This window comes from Notolepis coatsorum, assembly GCF_963971535.1.
Source record: "Notolepis coatsorum genome assembly, chromosome: 5".
NCBI classification, from domain to species: Eukaryota; Metazoa; Chordata; class Actinopteri; order Aulopiformes; family Paralepididae; genus Notolepis; species Notolepis coatsorum.
In genome coordinates, this window is record NC_140169.1 from 169,450,416 (window position 1) to 169,469,009 (window position 18,594).

At 44.5% G+C, this 18,594-nt stretch overlaps 1 protein-coding gene across 1 annotated transcript in view; it reads left to right on the forward strand.

Annotated features, from left to right (window-relative positions):
• Positions 1 to 18,594, forward strand: part of lrp1bb (low density lipoprotein receptor-related protein 1Bb) — a gene marked incomplete at its 5' end in the record, with an annotated part of 1,188,884 nt that overhangs the window by 911,337 nt on the left and 258,953 nt on the right. The window contains 2 exon segments of the mRNA XM_084314368.1: positions 2,657 to 2,846; positions 8,897 to 9,101. Of these exon segments, the coding sequence (XP_084170494.1) occupies positions 2,657 to 2,846; positions 8,897 to 9,101 (395 nt within the window).

An 18,594-nucleotide genomic window follows, 5' to 3' on the forward strand; every position in this document is an offset into this window, starting at 1 on the left:
AGATGCTTTTAAAGCACGATCCCGGCAGATAGGAAAACAACACAAACGCGCTTTCAAAAGGTAAATTATATTTATTAGCTGTGGCAGGAATTCAAACCTCCACTGAATTAGGATGAGGGAAGAGGGGAAATAATCCCACAAACATATAACAAATAGGGAAAAGGGTAGTTGGAGAACACACAAGCAAATATAATAAAGTAAGACACAAGGGCCAACACAAGCCCTAGTGACCTAGTGTCACAGGACACAACCACAAACCCTGCGGTTGGCAGTCTGGGAATCCCCCAGCAAATGTACACAACATGCACAGCACAATATAGTTCCACACAAGCAGTGGCAAAAAGGCAGAAGGCCCAATACATAGATATATATATATTAATTCCACACAAGCAGTGGCAAAAAGGCAAGAGGCCACAATATATATATATATATATATATATATATATATATATATATATATATATATATATATATATATATATATATATATATATATATATATATATATATATATATACTAACCTGGTAGCTGCACCAACACAAATACAATGCCTACCAGGTAAGTGGTGTGAACAACATGAACACACAGTGAATCAGTCCCACACAATAGTGGACAGTGTTATAATAACTATTCCACACAAACAACAGTGGACAGTGTTATAATAACTATTCCACACAAACAGTGGTAAACAATGGCAACCTCCAACTCTATGGTCACTGGCAAATGACTCCATGAGGCGCCCGGACGTGTGTGTGCTGTCAGGTATTTGTCCACCCGTCCCTCTCGAGGTGATTGCCATCAGCTGTCACCCATTAGGCAATTAGCACTCTTCAGTGTAGGGACGGGCGGGCGGCACCTGACAGAGAAAAAGAGACAGCATTAGCTATCATGCACACACACACACACACATCACATCCACAACATAACATATTTACATATACTAACCTGATGTTCAGATGGTGTCATAAATACAGTAATAATGGTAATGACCAACCCACGTACCCATGTACGTCACATGGGTCTCCCTCTCAGCCATATGACACAAATAGGGAGGTGTAGTCTGACGTCACTGGTTGTTCCACCCGTATAGGGATTCATCATTGGGAAATGGATTATCCGCTATTGTAACAATTCTGCCGCATGGAAATTGAAAAGCTTCCATTTTTGCACAAAATGAGTTCCCTTCTACCACTAACATTATTGTTTAAGCATTTGTGGTTGAAATAAAGGTAGTTATAAGGTTTTTAATTTGTTGTTAAAAAATAAAGTATTTACCAGTACGGCAGGAGAACGCCGGTAGTTCAGTGCTGTCGCCTAATCCACGTCACGGCCAGCTGATACCACGCTAGCTAACTAACGTTAACGTTACCTAGCTAAACGTACTAGACGTTAGCAATGTCTATTGTCGTGTCCATAAGTTCCCTGGCAGAATACTTTGTTTGTGAGGACAAAAATATACAAAGAGGAGAGAACCATTTTAAATCAGGGCATGTAGAGAAGTTTCGGGAATGCCAGCTAGCAAGCTAGCCAGCTACTAACGTTATGTAAAAAACAATAACGTTATAAACTATACACAATATGTACAATAATCAGATTAGAGTAACTAGTTAATTAGTAACTAGTTACTGGCATCGCTGACCACTACACCTCCCTATTCACCGTGACATTAAGAGATGTATTTCAACATCTTCATGATCGCCCAGGTTGCTGCTCATGCTGCGGTTCTATTTTGATGGTGCAAGATGTGTAGCTTATATATTAAACATAACGTTGTACACATCGAGCTTTCCAAACAAACCCAGGAGTGTTGGGGCGCATTTTTTATTTAAATTGGCATGCGCATAGCAAACTTATAAATACTTAATAAACACAAAACTGCTTTGCCAGCACTGTCTTGATGAAACTAAGTAGGACTACAGTTCACCAGGCCAAGTATATAAAATATAATATGGATAATAACGGTGGCCTACAGGTCAGAGAAGCGGGCTTCTGACTGGAAGGTTGCCAGTTCAATTTAAACCCCGGACTAAACACCCATTGTTGAAGTGCCCTTGTGCAAGGCACTTAACTCTCAACTGCTCAGTGGCTGTGAGACTGTGGTGGTTGCGCCGGCTAGCTCCCAGGTGTGAATGTGCATAACTGCGAGTGAGACTGAAGCACCGCATTGCTGGAAAATAGCAAACCGGAAAATGCTCAGTGAATATTAGGTTAGTAGGAAAATTAGGGCTGTCAGAGTTAATGCTTTAACTTTGGAGATTAATTGAAATTATTTAAAGCAGTAAAATAAATGTATCTAGATTAATCTATAGCACCGCGTATATAAGAAAGAGGTCTAGCTGAGTCAATGTTGATGGTTTTGTTGAACATTTGTATTTCACAGGAGAGAAACTGTATTCAAAGAAAGCTATTAAAATAGTCTTTGAATCTAAATATACTTTCTTTGTGTTGATTTTACATTAATTCCATCATTTTACTCAAGTAAATGTCTGTTACAAGCTTCGGTCTTAAGTAGAAAAATGCTATTTTTAATCTAGATTAATCTAGATTAATTACAGAAAATTGTGAGATGAATTAGTTAATTTGTTTTAATCTATTGACAGCACTAAGGATTTTTTCTTTTTGAAAAGGTCTGACAGACATGTGTGTTTCCCCTAGATGTGGGTTCTGTGGAAGGCCTGGCGTACCACAGAGCCTGGGACACTCTGTACTGGACCAGCTCCACCACCTCCACCATTAGCAGACAGACGGTGGACCAGACGCGGCTAGGAGCCTTCAGTCGGCAGGCTGTGGTCACCCTGTCGGAGGAGGACCACCCCCATGTCCTGGCCCTGGACGAGTGCCAGAAGTAAGTGGCCCCACTAAGTCTCACTCTTATCACACGCTTATCTTCTCTTACAGATTGCTCTTGCACTCTCTTACACACTATTTATCTATGTATCTATCTATGTATCTATTTATCTATCTATGTATCTATCCATCCATCTATCCATCCATCCATCCATCCATCCATCCATCCATCCATCCATCCATCCATCCATCCATCCATCCATCCATCCATCCCATCCATACATCCATCCATCCATCCATCCATCCATCCATCCATCCATCCATCCATCCATCCAGCCATCCATCCATCCATCCATCCATCCATCCATCCATCCATCTCTCTCTCTCTCTCTCTCTCTCTCTCTCTCTCTCTCTCTCTCTCTCTCTCTCTCTCTCTCTCTCTCTCTCACTCACTCACTCACTCACTCACTCACTCACTCACTCACTCACTCACTCACTCACTCACTCACTCACTCACTCACTCACTCACTCACTCACTCACTCACTCACTCACTCACTCACTCTCATTCTAATTGTTTGGCCGTGGAAGTGTTTATGTTTCCACAGTTATATATTGCGTTACAGCAGCGATTTAATTTGCCACAAACACAAAATTGTGACTTAATGCCTGTGGCAGCTTGGCATCTTTTATTCTGCCCGCAGGTTGCTTAAAATTGGATTCAGAGAGGATTCATTACCTTCCAGAGGATGTTAGTAGACAACTTAAACAGGAGCTGGTAGACAGGGCATGTGCTTGGTGAGGCATTAGTATTCCAGTCTCCCGTAAGAAGGACTGAAGATTGTAACCTCAGAGCTTACCGCGTAGCAGACATCTAATTGGTTTGACACTTTGAAAGGAAGAAAGTGGTAAGTGCCTGGGGTAGCGTTTTCTCTTCCTCACAACACACCAGTGTTCCTGTTGTAACTAGTTAAGATTTAACACCCACAGCATATTCATGAATATGATAACGTCACCACGAGCTGCCTCAAAAGCACACAGCGCTGAAAGTATATCCATCTCCTAGAACGGCAGCTAAATTAATTTCCTGGCCCTCTTAGTGTATCCTTGGTTGGCAATTTGGCACAATATCCGCCCCCACTCTAGAAATACAATCTGATAATTAGAATCTAAGCTGAAGTGATTAATTGGCGGTCGCTGGCCGTGGCCTCTGACCAGGATCCTTATTAACCCTGCGCAGTGGACTTCCACAACTTCATTACAACTCCAGAGTGAGAGAATCACTCACTCGTACCTCAGTGAGTGAAGTTTACCAAGAAGAGCTGGAAAACGTATCATCTTCGGGAACATCCATCCAGACGTTCTTTCCTATCCGCGTCGCGTCACGGTTTATCTGCGCCGGCTATGAATACGAAACACGTGTTTTGCGCTCATCGCACAAAAAAAACCATCCCGATATGAATCTTTCATTTATTTACTCCCCCGCTAGTATCAGCCTTCTCCATTATTCTCAGGTAGTCCTCACGCAGAGAGAAACATCAGACAATAGACGTTCCCTCATCTAACAAGCTCGCGATGCTAATCTGTATCATCTAATAGAAATTGAGCAGCAGAAACAGCTGCGCCTTATCGGCGACGCCGGCTCACAAGCCACACACACAACACGGCGAGCAGGCGGGCGACGAGGAGATGCATCACGGCAGGCAACAGGAAGCGCCCCGCGGCGGCTACGGGATCATAGTTGATAAGTGAGAGACACGCCGCGGCATCGACCTCCGGCGGTTTATTGCGGCTATGAATAATCCCCACTATCCATTAGTGTTTGTTTTCCCCGGCAAAGAGCAGCCTGACATGTTACAATTGCAGCTCCCTGATTCAATTTCAGAGAACACATATTTGTTTTGTACTGCATTGCCGGGGTGGTGTGAAGTTGTCTCCGAAGGCGGAATGCACTTTCGCAGAGAGACTGGGGGACATGTTGTGCACGTCACGCGAGTGCAAACTGCTATGAAAAGACTGCTGGGATAAAAATAGGCTTGTTGTAATTTAAATAGCCAGGATCTATTATCTCTGAAAAGGGGGTCATATCTTCAACTTTCCATGAATTTGTTTTGCATCGTGCCATGTGTCAGGGTAAGAGCAATGTGTTTTGTGTTGTTTTCGACCACATGTTGTTTTTAGTTGTTCAGGTCTTCCTCGAATAAATAAAGAATAATACGAATAAATTACCACATACACAACAGTCACAATACTGAACTGACAATACTCACAACGCTGAACTGACAATGCGCACAATACTGAATACATTACATGCCCTTTCAATTCAACTGAAACCTGCTGATTGGAGGCATTCCGACGTCTGGTTGTAACGCTTTCACCAGAAATAATGTAAAGTAATGTAAATAATATAGTATGCATCTCTCTACACAAAGTAACGTTTTGACAGTAATTCAACTTTGATTTAGGACAATGTAGCAGTAATTCCTTCAGTAGCCTATTCCTCCAAAGATATACATCCTCAATAAGCACCTGGCTTATTGGTAAAGAAGTGTATATGTTTGCCCTGCAATTAAATTGCGCTGAATTGATATGGCTTGAATATCCTTAAGAAATAGCTTGGTAGCATTCCTAGTTGAAACCAGTGGGTACTGAAACCTAGCAAACTAGCATGTGGCTAGCTGTGCCAATTGTTAGACTGAGGAATGCTACCGGTAATATCTCTAACACCGAAGGGCAAATGAAGGATTCATGTCAGGGTTTCCCCTCTGGGGGTGTAAGGGTAGTGTAGAGGTAAAAGCACTTGCCTACAACCGCAGAGACCCGGGTTCAACCCCTGGTAGCGCTACTTCCGGTTTGGTCAGACGTTCCAATGAACACAATTGGCAGTGTTCGTGGGTGGGAAGCTGGTGAGGCTATTAGTCCTGGTCATTGCAATAGCGACTCCTACTGGTTGGTCAGGTGAAAAGAAGCGTCTGGCGACTCCACGTGTATCTGAAGAGATGTGTGGTAGTCTACACCCTCCCCAGACTGACAGGGAATAGCACAATGACCAGGATCGTGACACACACTGGGAAAATGGGAGAAAAAGCACAACAAACGCACAACCTTAACACATTGGTCGCCAAAAACGGCTTACAACGTGTTTGCCCGCCATGCGTTGAACGCCAACCATGTCGTATGCCGTTTTTGAAATCAATATTTCATTTTTTTGCCATGGCATTCATAATTCATCCAGCCAACCTCCGGAGCTGCAGCGGGACCCTGAATGAGATTGCAACGCCTCAATACCGCCGCCTGGTGGATGGTCGGGCGAGTTACACTCTCAAAACCGGAAGTTGTGATCAGTGCGTCGAGGAAATCCCTCCGGCAGTAATATCTTGCTACGGGACTACAGACAAACACTGGCGTGCATTTGGATCGCTTCCATAACGCAATAATCAATATGATTTCGGCGTTCATTGCGCCATACAAACCGGAAATGGATCTAGGCGATCGGTGTCAAATAATTCTGATCTTTTTCTTCCAGTCTCATTGGCGAATGGTAAGAGGACAGTAACGTTATTTTCAGTCCGATTGTGCGTTTCTTTGTTTGCAAACAGTCTGATCAATATGTCAACCCATACTACATAAAGCCGTTACTGACGATAAAGGAATTATAGACGACCCCCGCCCCCCCTTTCCTCCACGCATGATGAAGCATAATGTATACCGATCATATACATTTTAATTTTTTCATATAGCGTGTATAGGAAAGAAACGGCAATCGATAATCTATCATATGCGTTTGGGCCTATAACTAGCGTTTTTGGAATTACAGCAGAAAAGCTTATAAACATACTTATATTCAAGACGGTATTAACACAATGAATGAATGAAAAAATATAACGTTCCCACATCCGGAACAATAGATAATCGATGTTGAATGGGCCATAGTAATGTCAATATAGCAATAACATTTTAAAAGTTATAGCCCTGCAAAGAAGGTAAACATCTCCAGGCACGTTGGAAGGGCACCCCCCCCCCCCCATCTGCAGCACCCCCCCCCCCCCCCTCAGTTATTGCAAAAAAAATATATATATTTTTTTTGTATGTTTTTTTTTATGACAGGATTTATATATTTGTATATACTGTAACTGTATAACTGTAACACTGTATATTATAAGTTTATCCTGCTCAAAGCACTTCACCATTTTAATATTGTGTGTATTGAGCCGTACTGTATTGTAGCCATTCTAATCTGTTAAATAAAGTTTTCATTCATTCATTACACTACTGTATGTACACAATCATACGTGTAAAACCGAGTAGATTTTCGAGTGATGACAGACTGTCACAGACTGATTGAATGACAGGTGAAACAACTAATTGTATTCACCTCCCGTCTCCCGCCCTTCCCACGCGCCACGAACCACTGAGCTACTGTGATACAGTGCTTGCGCAGTCAGTCGATTTTAGCTAGTAGTCAGACTTTGCTAGCACAGAATGTCTCACTCGCAGAAAAGAAAAATATCAGATTTATTTTCGAAACGTCCCGCCGGTCCCAGTGACAGTCCCACTAAATCTGATAAACGTCAGAGAGAGACAGAGACAACAGGTTCAGCCTCAGCATCAGGTATTGAAGAGTTAACTGAGTCTGTTCCCCTATACCCCCCCTCGGGCGCCAGGGGCTTCCACTGAGGGGTGATGCAAATAGGGATGGGGTGTTATGGCAGCTTATGATGGAAAGAGTGCGCACCGAGTCTGATCCCGAGTTGAAGAATTGGCTCCAAAAGAGCGACAGCTGGATGTCCAACAACATCCAAAACGAAATCTTACAGCTGTTTGCCCATGATATTCAGCGACAAATTAGAGGCAAAGCATCCAAAAGGCCATTATTTGGCTTGAGCGCTGACGGAACCACTGATGTCACTCACTGGAAAAGAACAATTCTCGTGTAATATACAGTTCTCCGATGACAACTTGGAAGCTCAGAACTTCTTTTGGGGTTTTTACAATGCCCGGCCCAGACACAACAGCCGAGACGCTGTTTTTGTGTATAAAATACTTTTACGGATCGACCTGCCCATGGAGAGGCTGATAGGATACTGTTTTGACGGGGCCAGCAACATGTCTGGGGGGTACAGGCTAGACCAGGGGTTCCCAAACTTTTCAGGCCGCGACCCAAAAAAAACGGTGTCAGAGAGCCGCGACCCCCACTATTATAGGAGGTAAAAAAAATAAAACATTTTAAATGGAAATGTATGGTTGAATATAGCCCCAGTCAGGCCACTTTTTAAGCAGGGGGTCTGGGGGTCCCCCACCAGGATTTTTTTTGTTACAAAGACTTCATTTCCTGCATTCTGGTGCAGGCATTCTTTTGATTTGTACCCTTTAAATGCCAGTGTTTGTGATGGCATCACAGATTATTGTTAAAAAACAGGCTAGCATATGTATGATTAGCAACAACACAGATTTTTATGGATTTTCATTTTTTTGTAATTGATAAATACAATATTTTATTCAACTTCAGCCCTGATCATAACACCACATATTCATTTTATAATTCTAACCCTTTAAATGCCAGTGTGTGTGATGGCATATATTTGCAATACATCAAATGCAAAGTACATTTTTCTGGGGGGGATTATTACAGGCTAGCATGTGTCAATGATTAGCAGTTTTTCGTAAGGATCCCGCCTCCACCAATCACATGCGGCTCCCTTTGTGTGTGTGTGAGAGCAAGAGAGAGAGAGAGAGAGATAGTTCTCCAACTTGTGTGAGTTGCAGTGATCTCCTGGTTGTTCCCCACCTAGGTTATCTAACTATTGCGCTGGTGCAACTAGAAACTGGCCAGGCCTGCTTCTAAGTTCAGTGGCCTGACAGCAAAAAAAAGAAAAAAAAATTATATTTTTTTTTCTTTTCTCTTTTTTTATCATCTGGCGACCCCCCAGCACCCCCTACCGATTTAAAGTTCCAACGTGGCTGAATATCTCCATAGGCTTTCAACGGTGGCAGACTGGCTATATTGATGGGTACAATGGCTGGCAGTCAATGTGTTAAGATGTCGTATGCCTGCTTCTAGCTGACTGTCTAATGCTAGCTGACTGTCTGATGCATGTTTGACATTGCAGCCTGATGTTTTGGACCAACTGGAATGAACAGAAGCCCAGTATAATGCGGTCCACATTGGCCGGGAACAACATGAAGGTTATCGTCAGCTCTGACATCCTGACCCCCAACGGATTGACCATCGATCACAAGGCAGAGAAGCTCTACTTCTCAGACGGCAGCCTGGGAAGGATTGAGCGGTGCGACTACGACGGTTCCCACAGATATGTGAGTATCGTGGTCCTGGGCCTCAGTTTGTACACTATTTTGGATCCGCACCTCTGGAGCCAGCTACGCTAACTTTGTGTATGTACAGTACGGTGTACCATTAGCCCTCCTGGTCCTGTGGAACTCAACCGGTAGAGTGTGGAGATGACACCGCCAAGAGTTGGGGGCTCAATGGTTCCCTGTGTAACTCAATGGGCAGAGCATTGCTGAAGGTAGCCCTCTTAACTCTTCTGCCCCCTTAGCGACTATTTTGTGTTTTTTGCCTATATTTTTTGTGTTTCTGTGTACAACGATGGCTGTGTTGATTATTATGTCATGAAATTGTGTTTGTTTGCTTATTTTCCATATATTCACAGAATTTGAAAATATTAGATTTTGAAACCCTCTAACACAAAAGTTAACAATATTAGCTTTCAAACCGTCCATAGTGGTTTATTTCTTGCCATTAGGGTTAGGGTTAGGGTTAGGGTTACCCAGACAGAAAGATTAGGAGAAGGTAAAATCTCATCCCTGTGCCCGTGCCCACCACAACACTTGCTCAACAGTCCCCTAACCTAACCCTAACCCCAACCCTAACCCTAACCCTAACCCTAACCCCAACCCTAACCCCAACCCTAACCATAACCCTAACCCTAACCCTAACCCCAACCATAACCCTAACCCTAACCATAACCCTAAAAACGGAAATATTTTGAATCTTTGATAGATATGTTGAGTTAGGTTCATAGTGGTATTCATAAAAAAATAATTGGAACGAAATATTACAAATTAAGTTTTTTATGACCTTGAACGTGATGCAATCTTTTCATGCACTAAGGTGACAACTCTGCAAAATCATTAGGGGGGCATAAGAGTTAAATGGCATAATTTTTTTATGTTTACAAATCGCAGGACACCCATCAAGCCGGGAATTCGCCAATTGCATTTATCAATACAAAAAGATCTTGATTAAGATTGACTAAGCCTGATTAAGATATTGAGCTCCTCTTTCCACTTTTGATACTGGGCCTACTGTTTTGTGTGGCTTGCTTCCATTTAGGAATGGAACGCTCCCTATATGCTACATTTGATTATAACTGAGATGTCAAAAATTCCGACTTCCTATGAGGAGAAATAGAATAACGCAGCGTGTCAACTCTGAGTTCCTAGTCGCAAACTCGGGTATGATTTCTCAACCCCCAGTTCAAGCCTCAGCGTCATTTGACGTAATTTCAACATGGCCGCCACCCACATCGTATAAATGTTAATGTTGTTATTAGCTGTTTAGAATACATTTGTAGGTATATGAGCTTTATGTCATTGTAAACTGTCTTTGTGAGTTGTAGTTCATGCAAGTCAAAAGCCTCCATGTTTTTCCCCACAGGTCGGAGATGTTATTCCACTTCCAACTTCCCACCTGCCACCATAAACACATGCATAATTAATGCTATGGAGCAGCTTTGACTGCAGTTACTGTAGTTTCTTGTGTCCTGTATCAACAACTGACAGGGAATAAAATGTATTCCATTTGAAATGATCTACACCAAAGCTTTATTTATAATAGCACCAGGGATGTGCCGATCCGATACTCAGTATCGATATCAGGCAGACACTATTGAAATGTCATTCACTACAGACATCTACAGACGGCTACAGAGGGTCCGATCCATGACCGTTCTGTTACACAGTTGTCATAAAGCATCCTCCTCCACTAACAGCAGAGCAGCACATGAGTGAGAGTTGAGACGAGGGGAAATATGCCCAGATTTCATCCCTGAATGGATTCAGCTTCATGATATATTGGCCGAGTTGGGATTTTTATTACAATAGCCTAGCATTGTGGTTATAGTCATATAGCAAGCCCCACCCCCCGCCCCTCGCTCCTGTATGTCAGCTGAGCTGCGTTCTCTATCTAACAAAGCTAACTGCTGATGACAGTTTTTTAGATTGTTAAAACAGACTCTTCAACCAAAACTTCTACAGGAGCAAAAATAGATCAATTTTTTTTGCCTTGATTAGTTCAGTAAACAGTGTGTGCAGGCGAGCCAGCATGAATAGTCTAGCATCAACTAGGCTGTCAATCAAAATGGTCATAGGGGAGGAACTGAACTATTGAACTGGCCAGGCTTGAGGAAGGCACCACAGAGGCAACCAGTTACACAAGGATAATGAATCTCTATACTCTATGTTCTTTTTATGTTTATGCTTATTTAAAATGAAAATATTGTGCTTAGGTTGGTTTTATTGCTTTTAGATTGATCATAATGATACATGTAGTATGCATCTGTTTGATTATTTTAAAACATTAAACATTATGCAAATATTTTAGATTTTTTTTATGAATTAACCAAAATATTGGATTGCCATCGCTATCGGCAGATACTCCATGTTGTAGTATCGGTATCGGAACTGAAAAATGTCTGAGAGATGCACTGCATGTTACAAACATCAAAAGAAGGAATACAAAAATACAGTGCCTTCGAGAAGTACTGAACCCTAGGTAAGTAGGAACAAATTTAAAAGCTGTGGGGAAAATGTCATTGTTGTTTATCAGCCTGATCTTACACTCAAAATATGAAAGAAATCTAGCCTTTAATTGAGTTAAAATTGTTCAAAGAAAGAAGAACCCTAGAAATCATGAATTCTTAAATTTTGGGGGCACTGAATTGGTTTCTAAAGACCTCATCTATATAACAAATTAATTGCCAAACACTCTGTTGCACTTTAGAAAATCTTAATCAGAATATGCATCTATTAGGTTTTTGGTTTGTAAGAACAGTGCTTATATATGATATGCATGTTTTTGAGAACAAATATTATTTATTCTATTTTGAGTGTACTGTAGGCTGAAGATGATAAGCAACAACAACATACATTTTTCCACAGCCTTTCTTTTGTTCGTATTTACCTAGATCACCAATACTTCTCAAGAGGAAGTATAAGTAACAATATTTTAAATATACAAGTTACAAAATAAATTCAAAAAAGATCTTCATGCTTGAAAGATGAGGATGTTCAATTTTGAAACAGCGGAGGCACAAAGGCTTACATTGTTGGATAGCATGTCAAATTGTTCTCTCCGTTTCCCAAGCACGATGAACCAGTTCTCTGTCTACCACACATTACCCCCCCCCCCCCCCCCCCCCCTCCTATTGAGCTCCTGGGTAGTTCATCTTCCATACAATGGCCTCTGAAATACCTCTCATGGCTCTTTTTTCCCCTCATATTTCATCAGCACGAGAGCCAATGGTTTACTTAATTATATAAGTCATCTCCCTGCTAAAGTAAAGGATATCAGTGGGGGCGGGGGGAGGGATTTTCATTTGTATCCACGAGAGGTTGCATGCATAATGTATTTTATCCTGGAAAATCCGAACCGCGTTTGTATCATTCTGCATCCCTGGCATGTAAGGGATTACATCACACCGTGGGCCGCTCTTCGCTACAGTATATGGATTTCAATATGCGCCCCGACACACGACCTCTGCGGCTTCGTCCGCCACGCCCCCCATCTCAATTAGTTACCTGTACAGTACGTTTGCAGAGAGCGGGGTCGCCAGGCTCAAGAAGTCTCCACCCTTCGGGTTACCACCCCTTGCCCCCCGGCTGCAGTTGAGTTCCGCTAATGAAGGCTTGCGATGAGACACTCTCACGGGTGCAGCAGCAGCATCACCGTCCCAATTATAAACGTGAGAATTAAACGGAGGTTGCCGATTGTCAACTGAGCTGTCACGGAGGCATCACAGGGCCCGGGGGGGGGCGGGAGGAGTCAGAAGGACACCCTTGCTTTTTGTGTTGCGAGCGGAACGGCCACGGAGCGGGTTAGCTCATTGCGTGCCGGACGAGTGTCCTGGACGGCCCCTGGCCTGCTCCCCTCTGCGGCGGCGGCGGGGTCGTGGCAGGCTGACAGGGAGCCTCGCTGGCGGAGATGAGACGAGCTCTGCCAGGGGGCTTTGGTCCTCCCGAGCCGTGTCATTAACTGAGCCCGAGCGGCAGAGAGGGCGATGGAGTACGTGTAGAGGGAAGATGTCAACGCGTTTTAACTGCGAGGAGACGGAATATTAATTGAGAGCCGCGTACGGATAATTCACCACATCACGTTATAGCGGCTTTTGAATTACAACTATACTGACGTGGGATCCCAGCGCGTGCATACGCTAGGGGTGGGAATCACCAGAAGCCTCACGATTCGATACTATCACGATACTTGAGTCACGATACGATAGTATTGCGATACTAAATATATTGCGATATGCTGAGTATTGCGATATTAATATTGCGATATATTGCGATTTATTACCTTTTTTTCTTTTTGATCAATTTTTTCTCCCCATTTTTAATTTTCTCTCCCTTCCCCAATTTCGTATTGTCCAATTCTACCCTCCCCTGTCTCGAACGCTGTTAGGCCATGCCTCCCACAAGCCGGCTGCAATGTGGACGAAGCTTTGCATCCCCTCCACCAAAATTAAAATCTACCCAAATCAAAAGCCCTGGGTAGACAAATCCGTCCGTGAGGCTCTGAAAGTGTGCACATCAGCATACAACACCGGGCTGGTGACAGGCAACATGGAAGAACACAAGATGGCAAGATACAACGTCAGGAGAGCAGTAATAGAGGCAAAACGGCGTTACAGGGATAAAGTTGAACTTCAGTTTGAACAGGCTGACTCTAGAGGCATGTGGCAGGGCCTCAGAACAATGACAGACTACAAAGGAACCCCCCTCAAACTGAACAGTGACATCTCCTTAGCAAATGATCTCAATTCCTTCTATGCGAGGTTTGAGGCTGTGAATAACAACACCAGCCTACAAACCACGGCAATGGGGGGGGGGGGGGGTCTGCTGATGGAGACTCAGTGTTCAGGGTAACAGAGCATGAGGTGAGACGGATCTTTAAAAAAGTTAATATCAGGAAGGCAGCAGGACCGGACGGCATCCCCGGCCGCGTCCTAAAAGTCTGTGCCGACCAACTGGCCCCGGTATTCACTGACATCTTCAACCTGTCCTTGGAACAGGCTGTCATCCCCACCTGTCTGAAGAAGTCCACCATCATCCCTGTACCCAAAAAATCTACGCCCGCTTGCCTCAACGACTACCGCCCTGTAGCCCTCACCTCCATAGCCATGAAGTGCTTTGAGAAGCTAGTGAAGGGCTACATCTGTTCCTCCCTCCCCATCAACCTGGACCCTCTGCAATTTGCATATCGCCCCAACAGGTCCACGGAGGACGCCATAGCCCATGTGCTGCACACAGCAGCATCACATCTGGACAAGAGGCAGGGGAACTATGTGAGAATGCTGTTCATCGACTACAGCTCAGCATTCAATACCATAGTCCCCTCCAAACTCATAGCCAAGCTCAGGGACCTGGGCTTGAACTATGACCTGTGCCAGTGGGTCTTGGACTTCCTGACGGGCAGACCCCAGGTGGTAAGAGCCGGCAACTGCACCTCCTCATCCATCACGCTCAACATAGGGGCCCCCCAGGGCTGTGTTCTGAGCCCCCTCCTCTACTCCCTGTACACACATGACTGCGTAGCACAGCGGAACAACAACACCATCATCAAATTTGCTGATGACACAGTAGTGGTGGGCCTGATCTCTGCCAACGACGAAAGGGCCTACCTGGAAGAGGTAGAGAACCTGTCACAGTGGTGTCAGGAGAACTGCCTCTCCCTGAACGTCAGCAAAACAAAAGAGATGATTGTGGACTTCAGGAGGTCGGGGGTCAAGGACTACAGCCCCCTCAGCATCGACGGGGCACCGGTTGAGAGAGTGAACAGTTTCAAGTACCTCGGAGCCCACATATCCGAGGACTTGACATGGACCACACACATTGACAGTGTTGTGAAGAAGGCACGACAACGCCTCTACTTCCTCAGGCGCCTAAGGAAGTTCCAAGTCAGTCAGAAGATCCTTAGGAACTTCTACTCATGTACAATAGAGAGCATCCTGACCGGCAACATCACCTCCTGGTTTGGGAATAGCACTGCACAAGACCGTAGCAGACTACAAAGAGTGACACGTTCAGCCGAACGCACAATTGGAGGGGGGCTTCCCACCCTCCAGAACATTTACATCAAGCGGTGCAAGGGGAAGGCTAAGAGAATTATTAAGGACTCGAGCCACCCGAACAACTGCCTCTTTGAACTGCTGCGGTCAGGCAAGCGATACCGGAGTCTTAAGGCGAGCACAGAAAGACTCAGAAGAAGCTTCTATCCCCAGGCCATCAGGCTGCTAAACGAACAATAATCGCTAAACGAACAATAATCACTATGCAACAACCATCAAATGCACACAGCACACACACCCACACGCACACACTCACTCAAACAAACAACACACTGCAGCACCCACTCTCCACACTTTAGATCACACAAACACACTTACACTTTATATTTATTGATAAAGGATTTGCACTACAACTCGTACACCTACTGTGAATTGTACCTAAATTGCACCTCGTCCCATTTCTCCATTTCTGCCTTGCACTATATAGTATTGTATATTAGTACACTGCACAGTATTGTATATTGTATGGTAACTACGTCTATTCTGCATCGAACATTGTACATATGTCTAAACTGAACACTGTGACCTCTTTTTTTTTTTACTTCTAATTTTATTTTACTATGTTTTTATTTCATACTTATCTTGTCTTGCACAGTCTCTGGAGCGCAACAGTAAGAAGCATTTTGTACAAAAGTATTCTGTACTTCTGTATGACAACTATTAAAGAAACTTGAAACATCACGTGTCCCCTCCGGTACTCGAGGAGGCAGCCGTCACATCTTTTCACCTCCTGCACAGCGCGATCTCTCAGCGGCGTGGAGTAGCACGTGGGAGGCTCACATTGCCCCGTTGCTTCCTGATTCTACTGCGCAGGCGCGCACCAACCGACCTGTAGGAGTTGCTGTCCACAACATCCAATCCCCACCCACCAGCTTCCCACCCCCTAATACTGCCAATTGTATTAGTATGAACGACCAGCCAAGCTGGTAGCAACGCCGAGAGCTGGGCTCAAACCCAGGCATCTCCTGCGTTGGTGGCAAGCGCCTTGCCCACTGTGCCACTTAGACGCCCAGTTATTACCTTTTTTCAACTGAAAGTAAAACTTTGTCAACATCTGTTCAAGTCTGTTCATCTCACTTCAATCGTTTTTTATTGCAGAACATGGTATTTTCTCAAGCAGACAAATGTAAACACTGTAATCTGTGTTGCATGTACCTGACAAACTGAACTGTTTGTATTTACAGTCATATTCCAACTTAACTGAATGCACACGTGTGTGTGTGTGTGTGGACTACTGTACTATTACAGGTATTGAAATGAACAATGCAACTTCCTTATACTTCCTTCCTTTTTTAATAAATAATTAAATATCGATACTTGGCGTCCCTGTATCGATACAGTATCGCCATGCACGCAAAGTATCGTGATACTACTACGTATCGATATTTTCCCCCACCCCTATACCGCTACCGTGTCAAAAAGAAGAACGTTAGAGTAATCATTTGAACGTGGCGCTGGACATGGCATGGATTAACAGTGTTGAATGGAGAAGTCATGTTTGAAACACCCCACTATAAGAACGTATGTGCGGCCAACTCAGGATCTGGTCTGTGGGGGCCATTTTGGATCTGTAAATCCTAATGTCTCCTGAATCTCATTTCCTGTCAATATGTTCCGCCATGACCCATCTGGCATTCTCTCTCTCACTCTCTCTCTCTCTCTCATCTCTCTCTCTCTCTCTCTCTCCTTCTCTCTCCTCTCTCATCTCTTCTCTCTCTCTCTCCTCTCTCTCTCTCTCTTCTCTCTCTCTCTCTCTCTCTCTCTCTCTCTCTCTCTCTCTCTCTCTCTCTATCTCTCTCTCTTCTCTCTCTCTCTCTCTCTCTCTCTCTCTCTCTCTCTCTCTCTCCCCCCCCCCCCCCCCCCCGGCCTGATGGCCAGTTGTTGCTTGCGCATGCTGGGCTCCTTTAATCAAACACCTGTCCTATTAATCTCAGTGTGGCAGTAGGGCTAATGTGATCCTGGGTTACGACAAGCGTGTCCTGCTAATGGCTGGTAGCATGGATCCGCTGGAAGCCATGACGCCCCCTTACCCCAGCCTGGAGGGTCCCTAAAGGAGGCATCTGATGGATTCCTGCATCCCTGCCAATGACACTGTCATTTACTCTCCCAACATCTGGGTTAAACAGTCATGTGGGCGGCAGGGGCGACGTGTTGATTAATGGACTCGTAGCATTGTCACAGTCACATCCCCCATTTATTACAAGAGCGTCTGTACCGTCTACAAATTCTTCTAAATTTGCAGATTAAAGTACAAATAGTTTTAGAGTGAAATCAATGGAGGTCCTTTGTGCAAGCAGCCTAGTTGTGTCACGGCGTCGTGTGCTCTGTGATGTACAGTAGCATTTACTCATAATAGACCCACGTGGCCTGACAGGCCGGGGAGGAACAATGCCACGGTGTCGGCGAGAGAGACGTAGTGGTTAGAGAAGCACTCTGGTCAGCTCCCCAAACGGTGGCAGGGGGTTTAAAGGTTGAATGTAATGATGGGAAATAGCGACCCGAAGACAAATATGCCCCCGTGCGACGCTGTGTTTTTATTTAATTTTTTTTTGGTCTGATGTGTGAGTTGGAGTTGGAGTGGGGACGGGGGAGGGGTGGCTAATCTCGCTGGCCGCACCTCAGGCTCTGGAGAAATTCTTGTTAAAAAAACAGGGCATATATAACTGTTCTTCCGGGAGCCGAAGGGGATCCTCTATCTAACACTATAGATCATAGCGGCGACGACAGCACTGCTTGAACTAAGAAAGAAGTCAAGAAAATGAACTTAACTTAATAATTTATTGCAGCTTGAAGTGTACTGTAATAAATGTGATCTTTGCCAAGAAGCAAAGAAAACCTGCTTCATCAAAAAAAATAAAAAAAAATCGGGGCGCCAGGGTGGCGCACCAGGTACAGCACTGCGGTGCCACACTGACGTCCCGGGTGCGTCTATTCGAATACCAACCGGTTCATGCTTCCGCGTTCGCGTTTTGCAAATCTGATTGGCCACTGCCGTTTCTGGTGCGATCTGATTGGCCACTGACGTTTCTGGTCATGTGACATGTGCGCCCAATCGCGTGACGCGCCCATTTCCGCCTCGACCAGCAGAAAACGACCTAACGCCTAGTTTATCACTGGTTAAGCTTAGGCGACTCTTTCGAAGTTGGTTAAGGTTAGAGTTTGGAATCAGGGCTGGCGATCTATCGCCCTGCTCTAAGACAAACTCTAACCTTAACCAACTTCGAAAGAGTGCCTAAGTTTAACCGGCGAAAGAACTTGCCGTCACACAATCAGTGACCAATCAGAGCGCAAAACGCGAACGCGGAAGCATGAACCGGTTGGTATTCGAATAGACGCCGGGTGTGTCCCGGGTTCGACTCCCGGACCCGGCGACCTTTGCCGAATGTATTCCCCCATCTATCCTCCCATACTTCCTCTTTCTCTCTGCCGGACTGCCCGGTAAA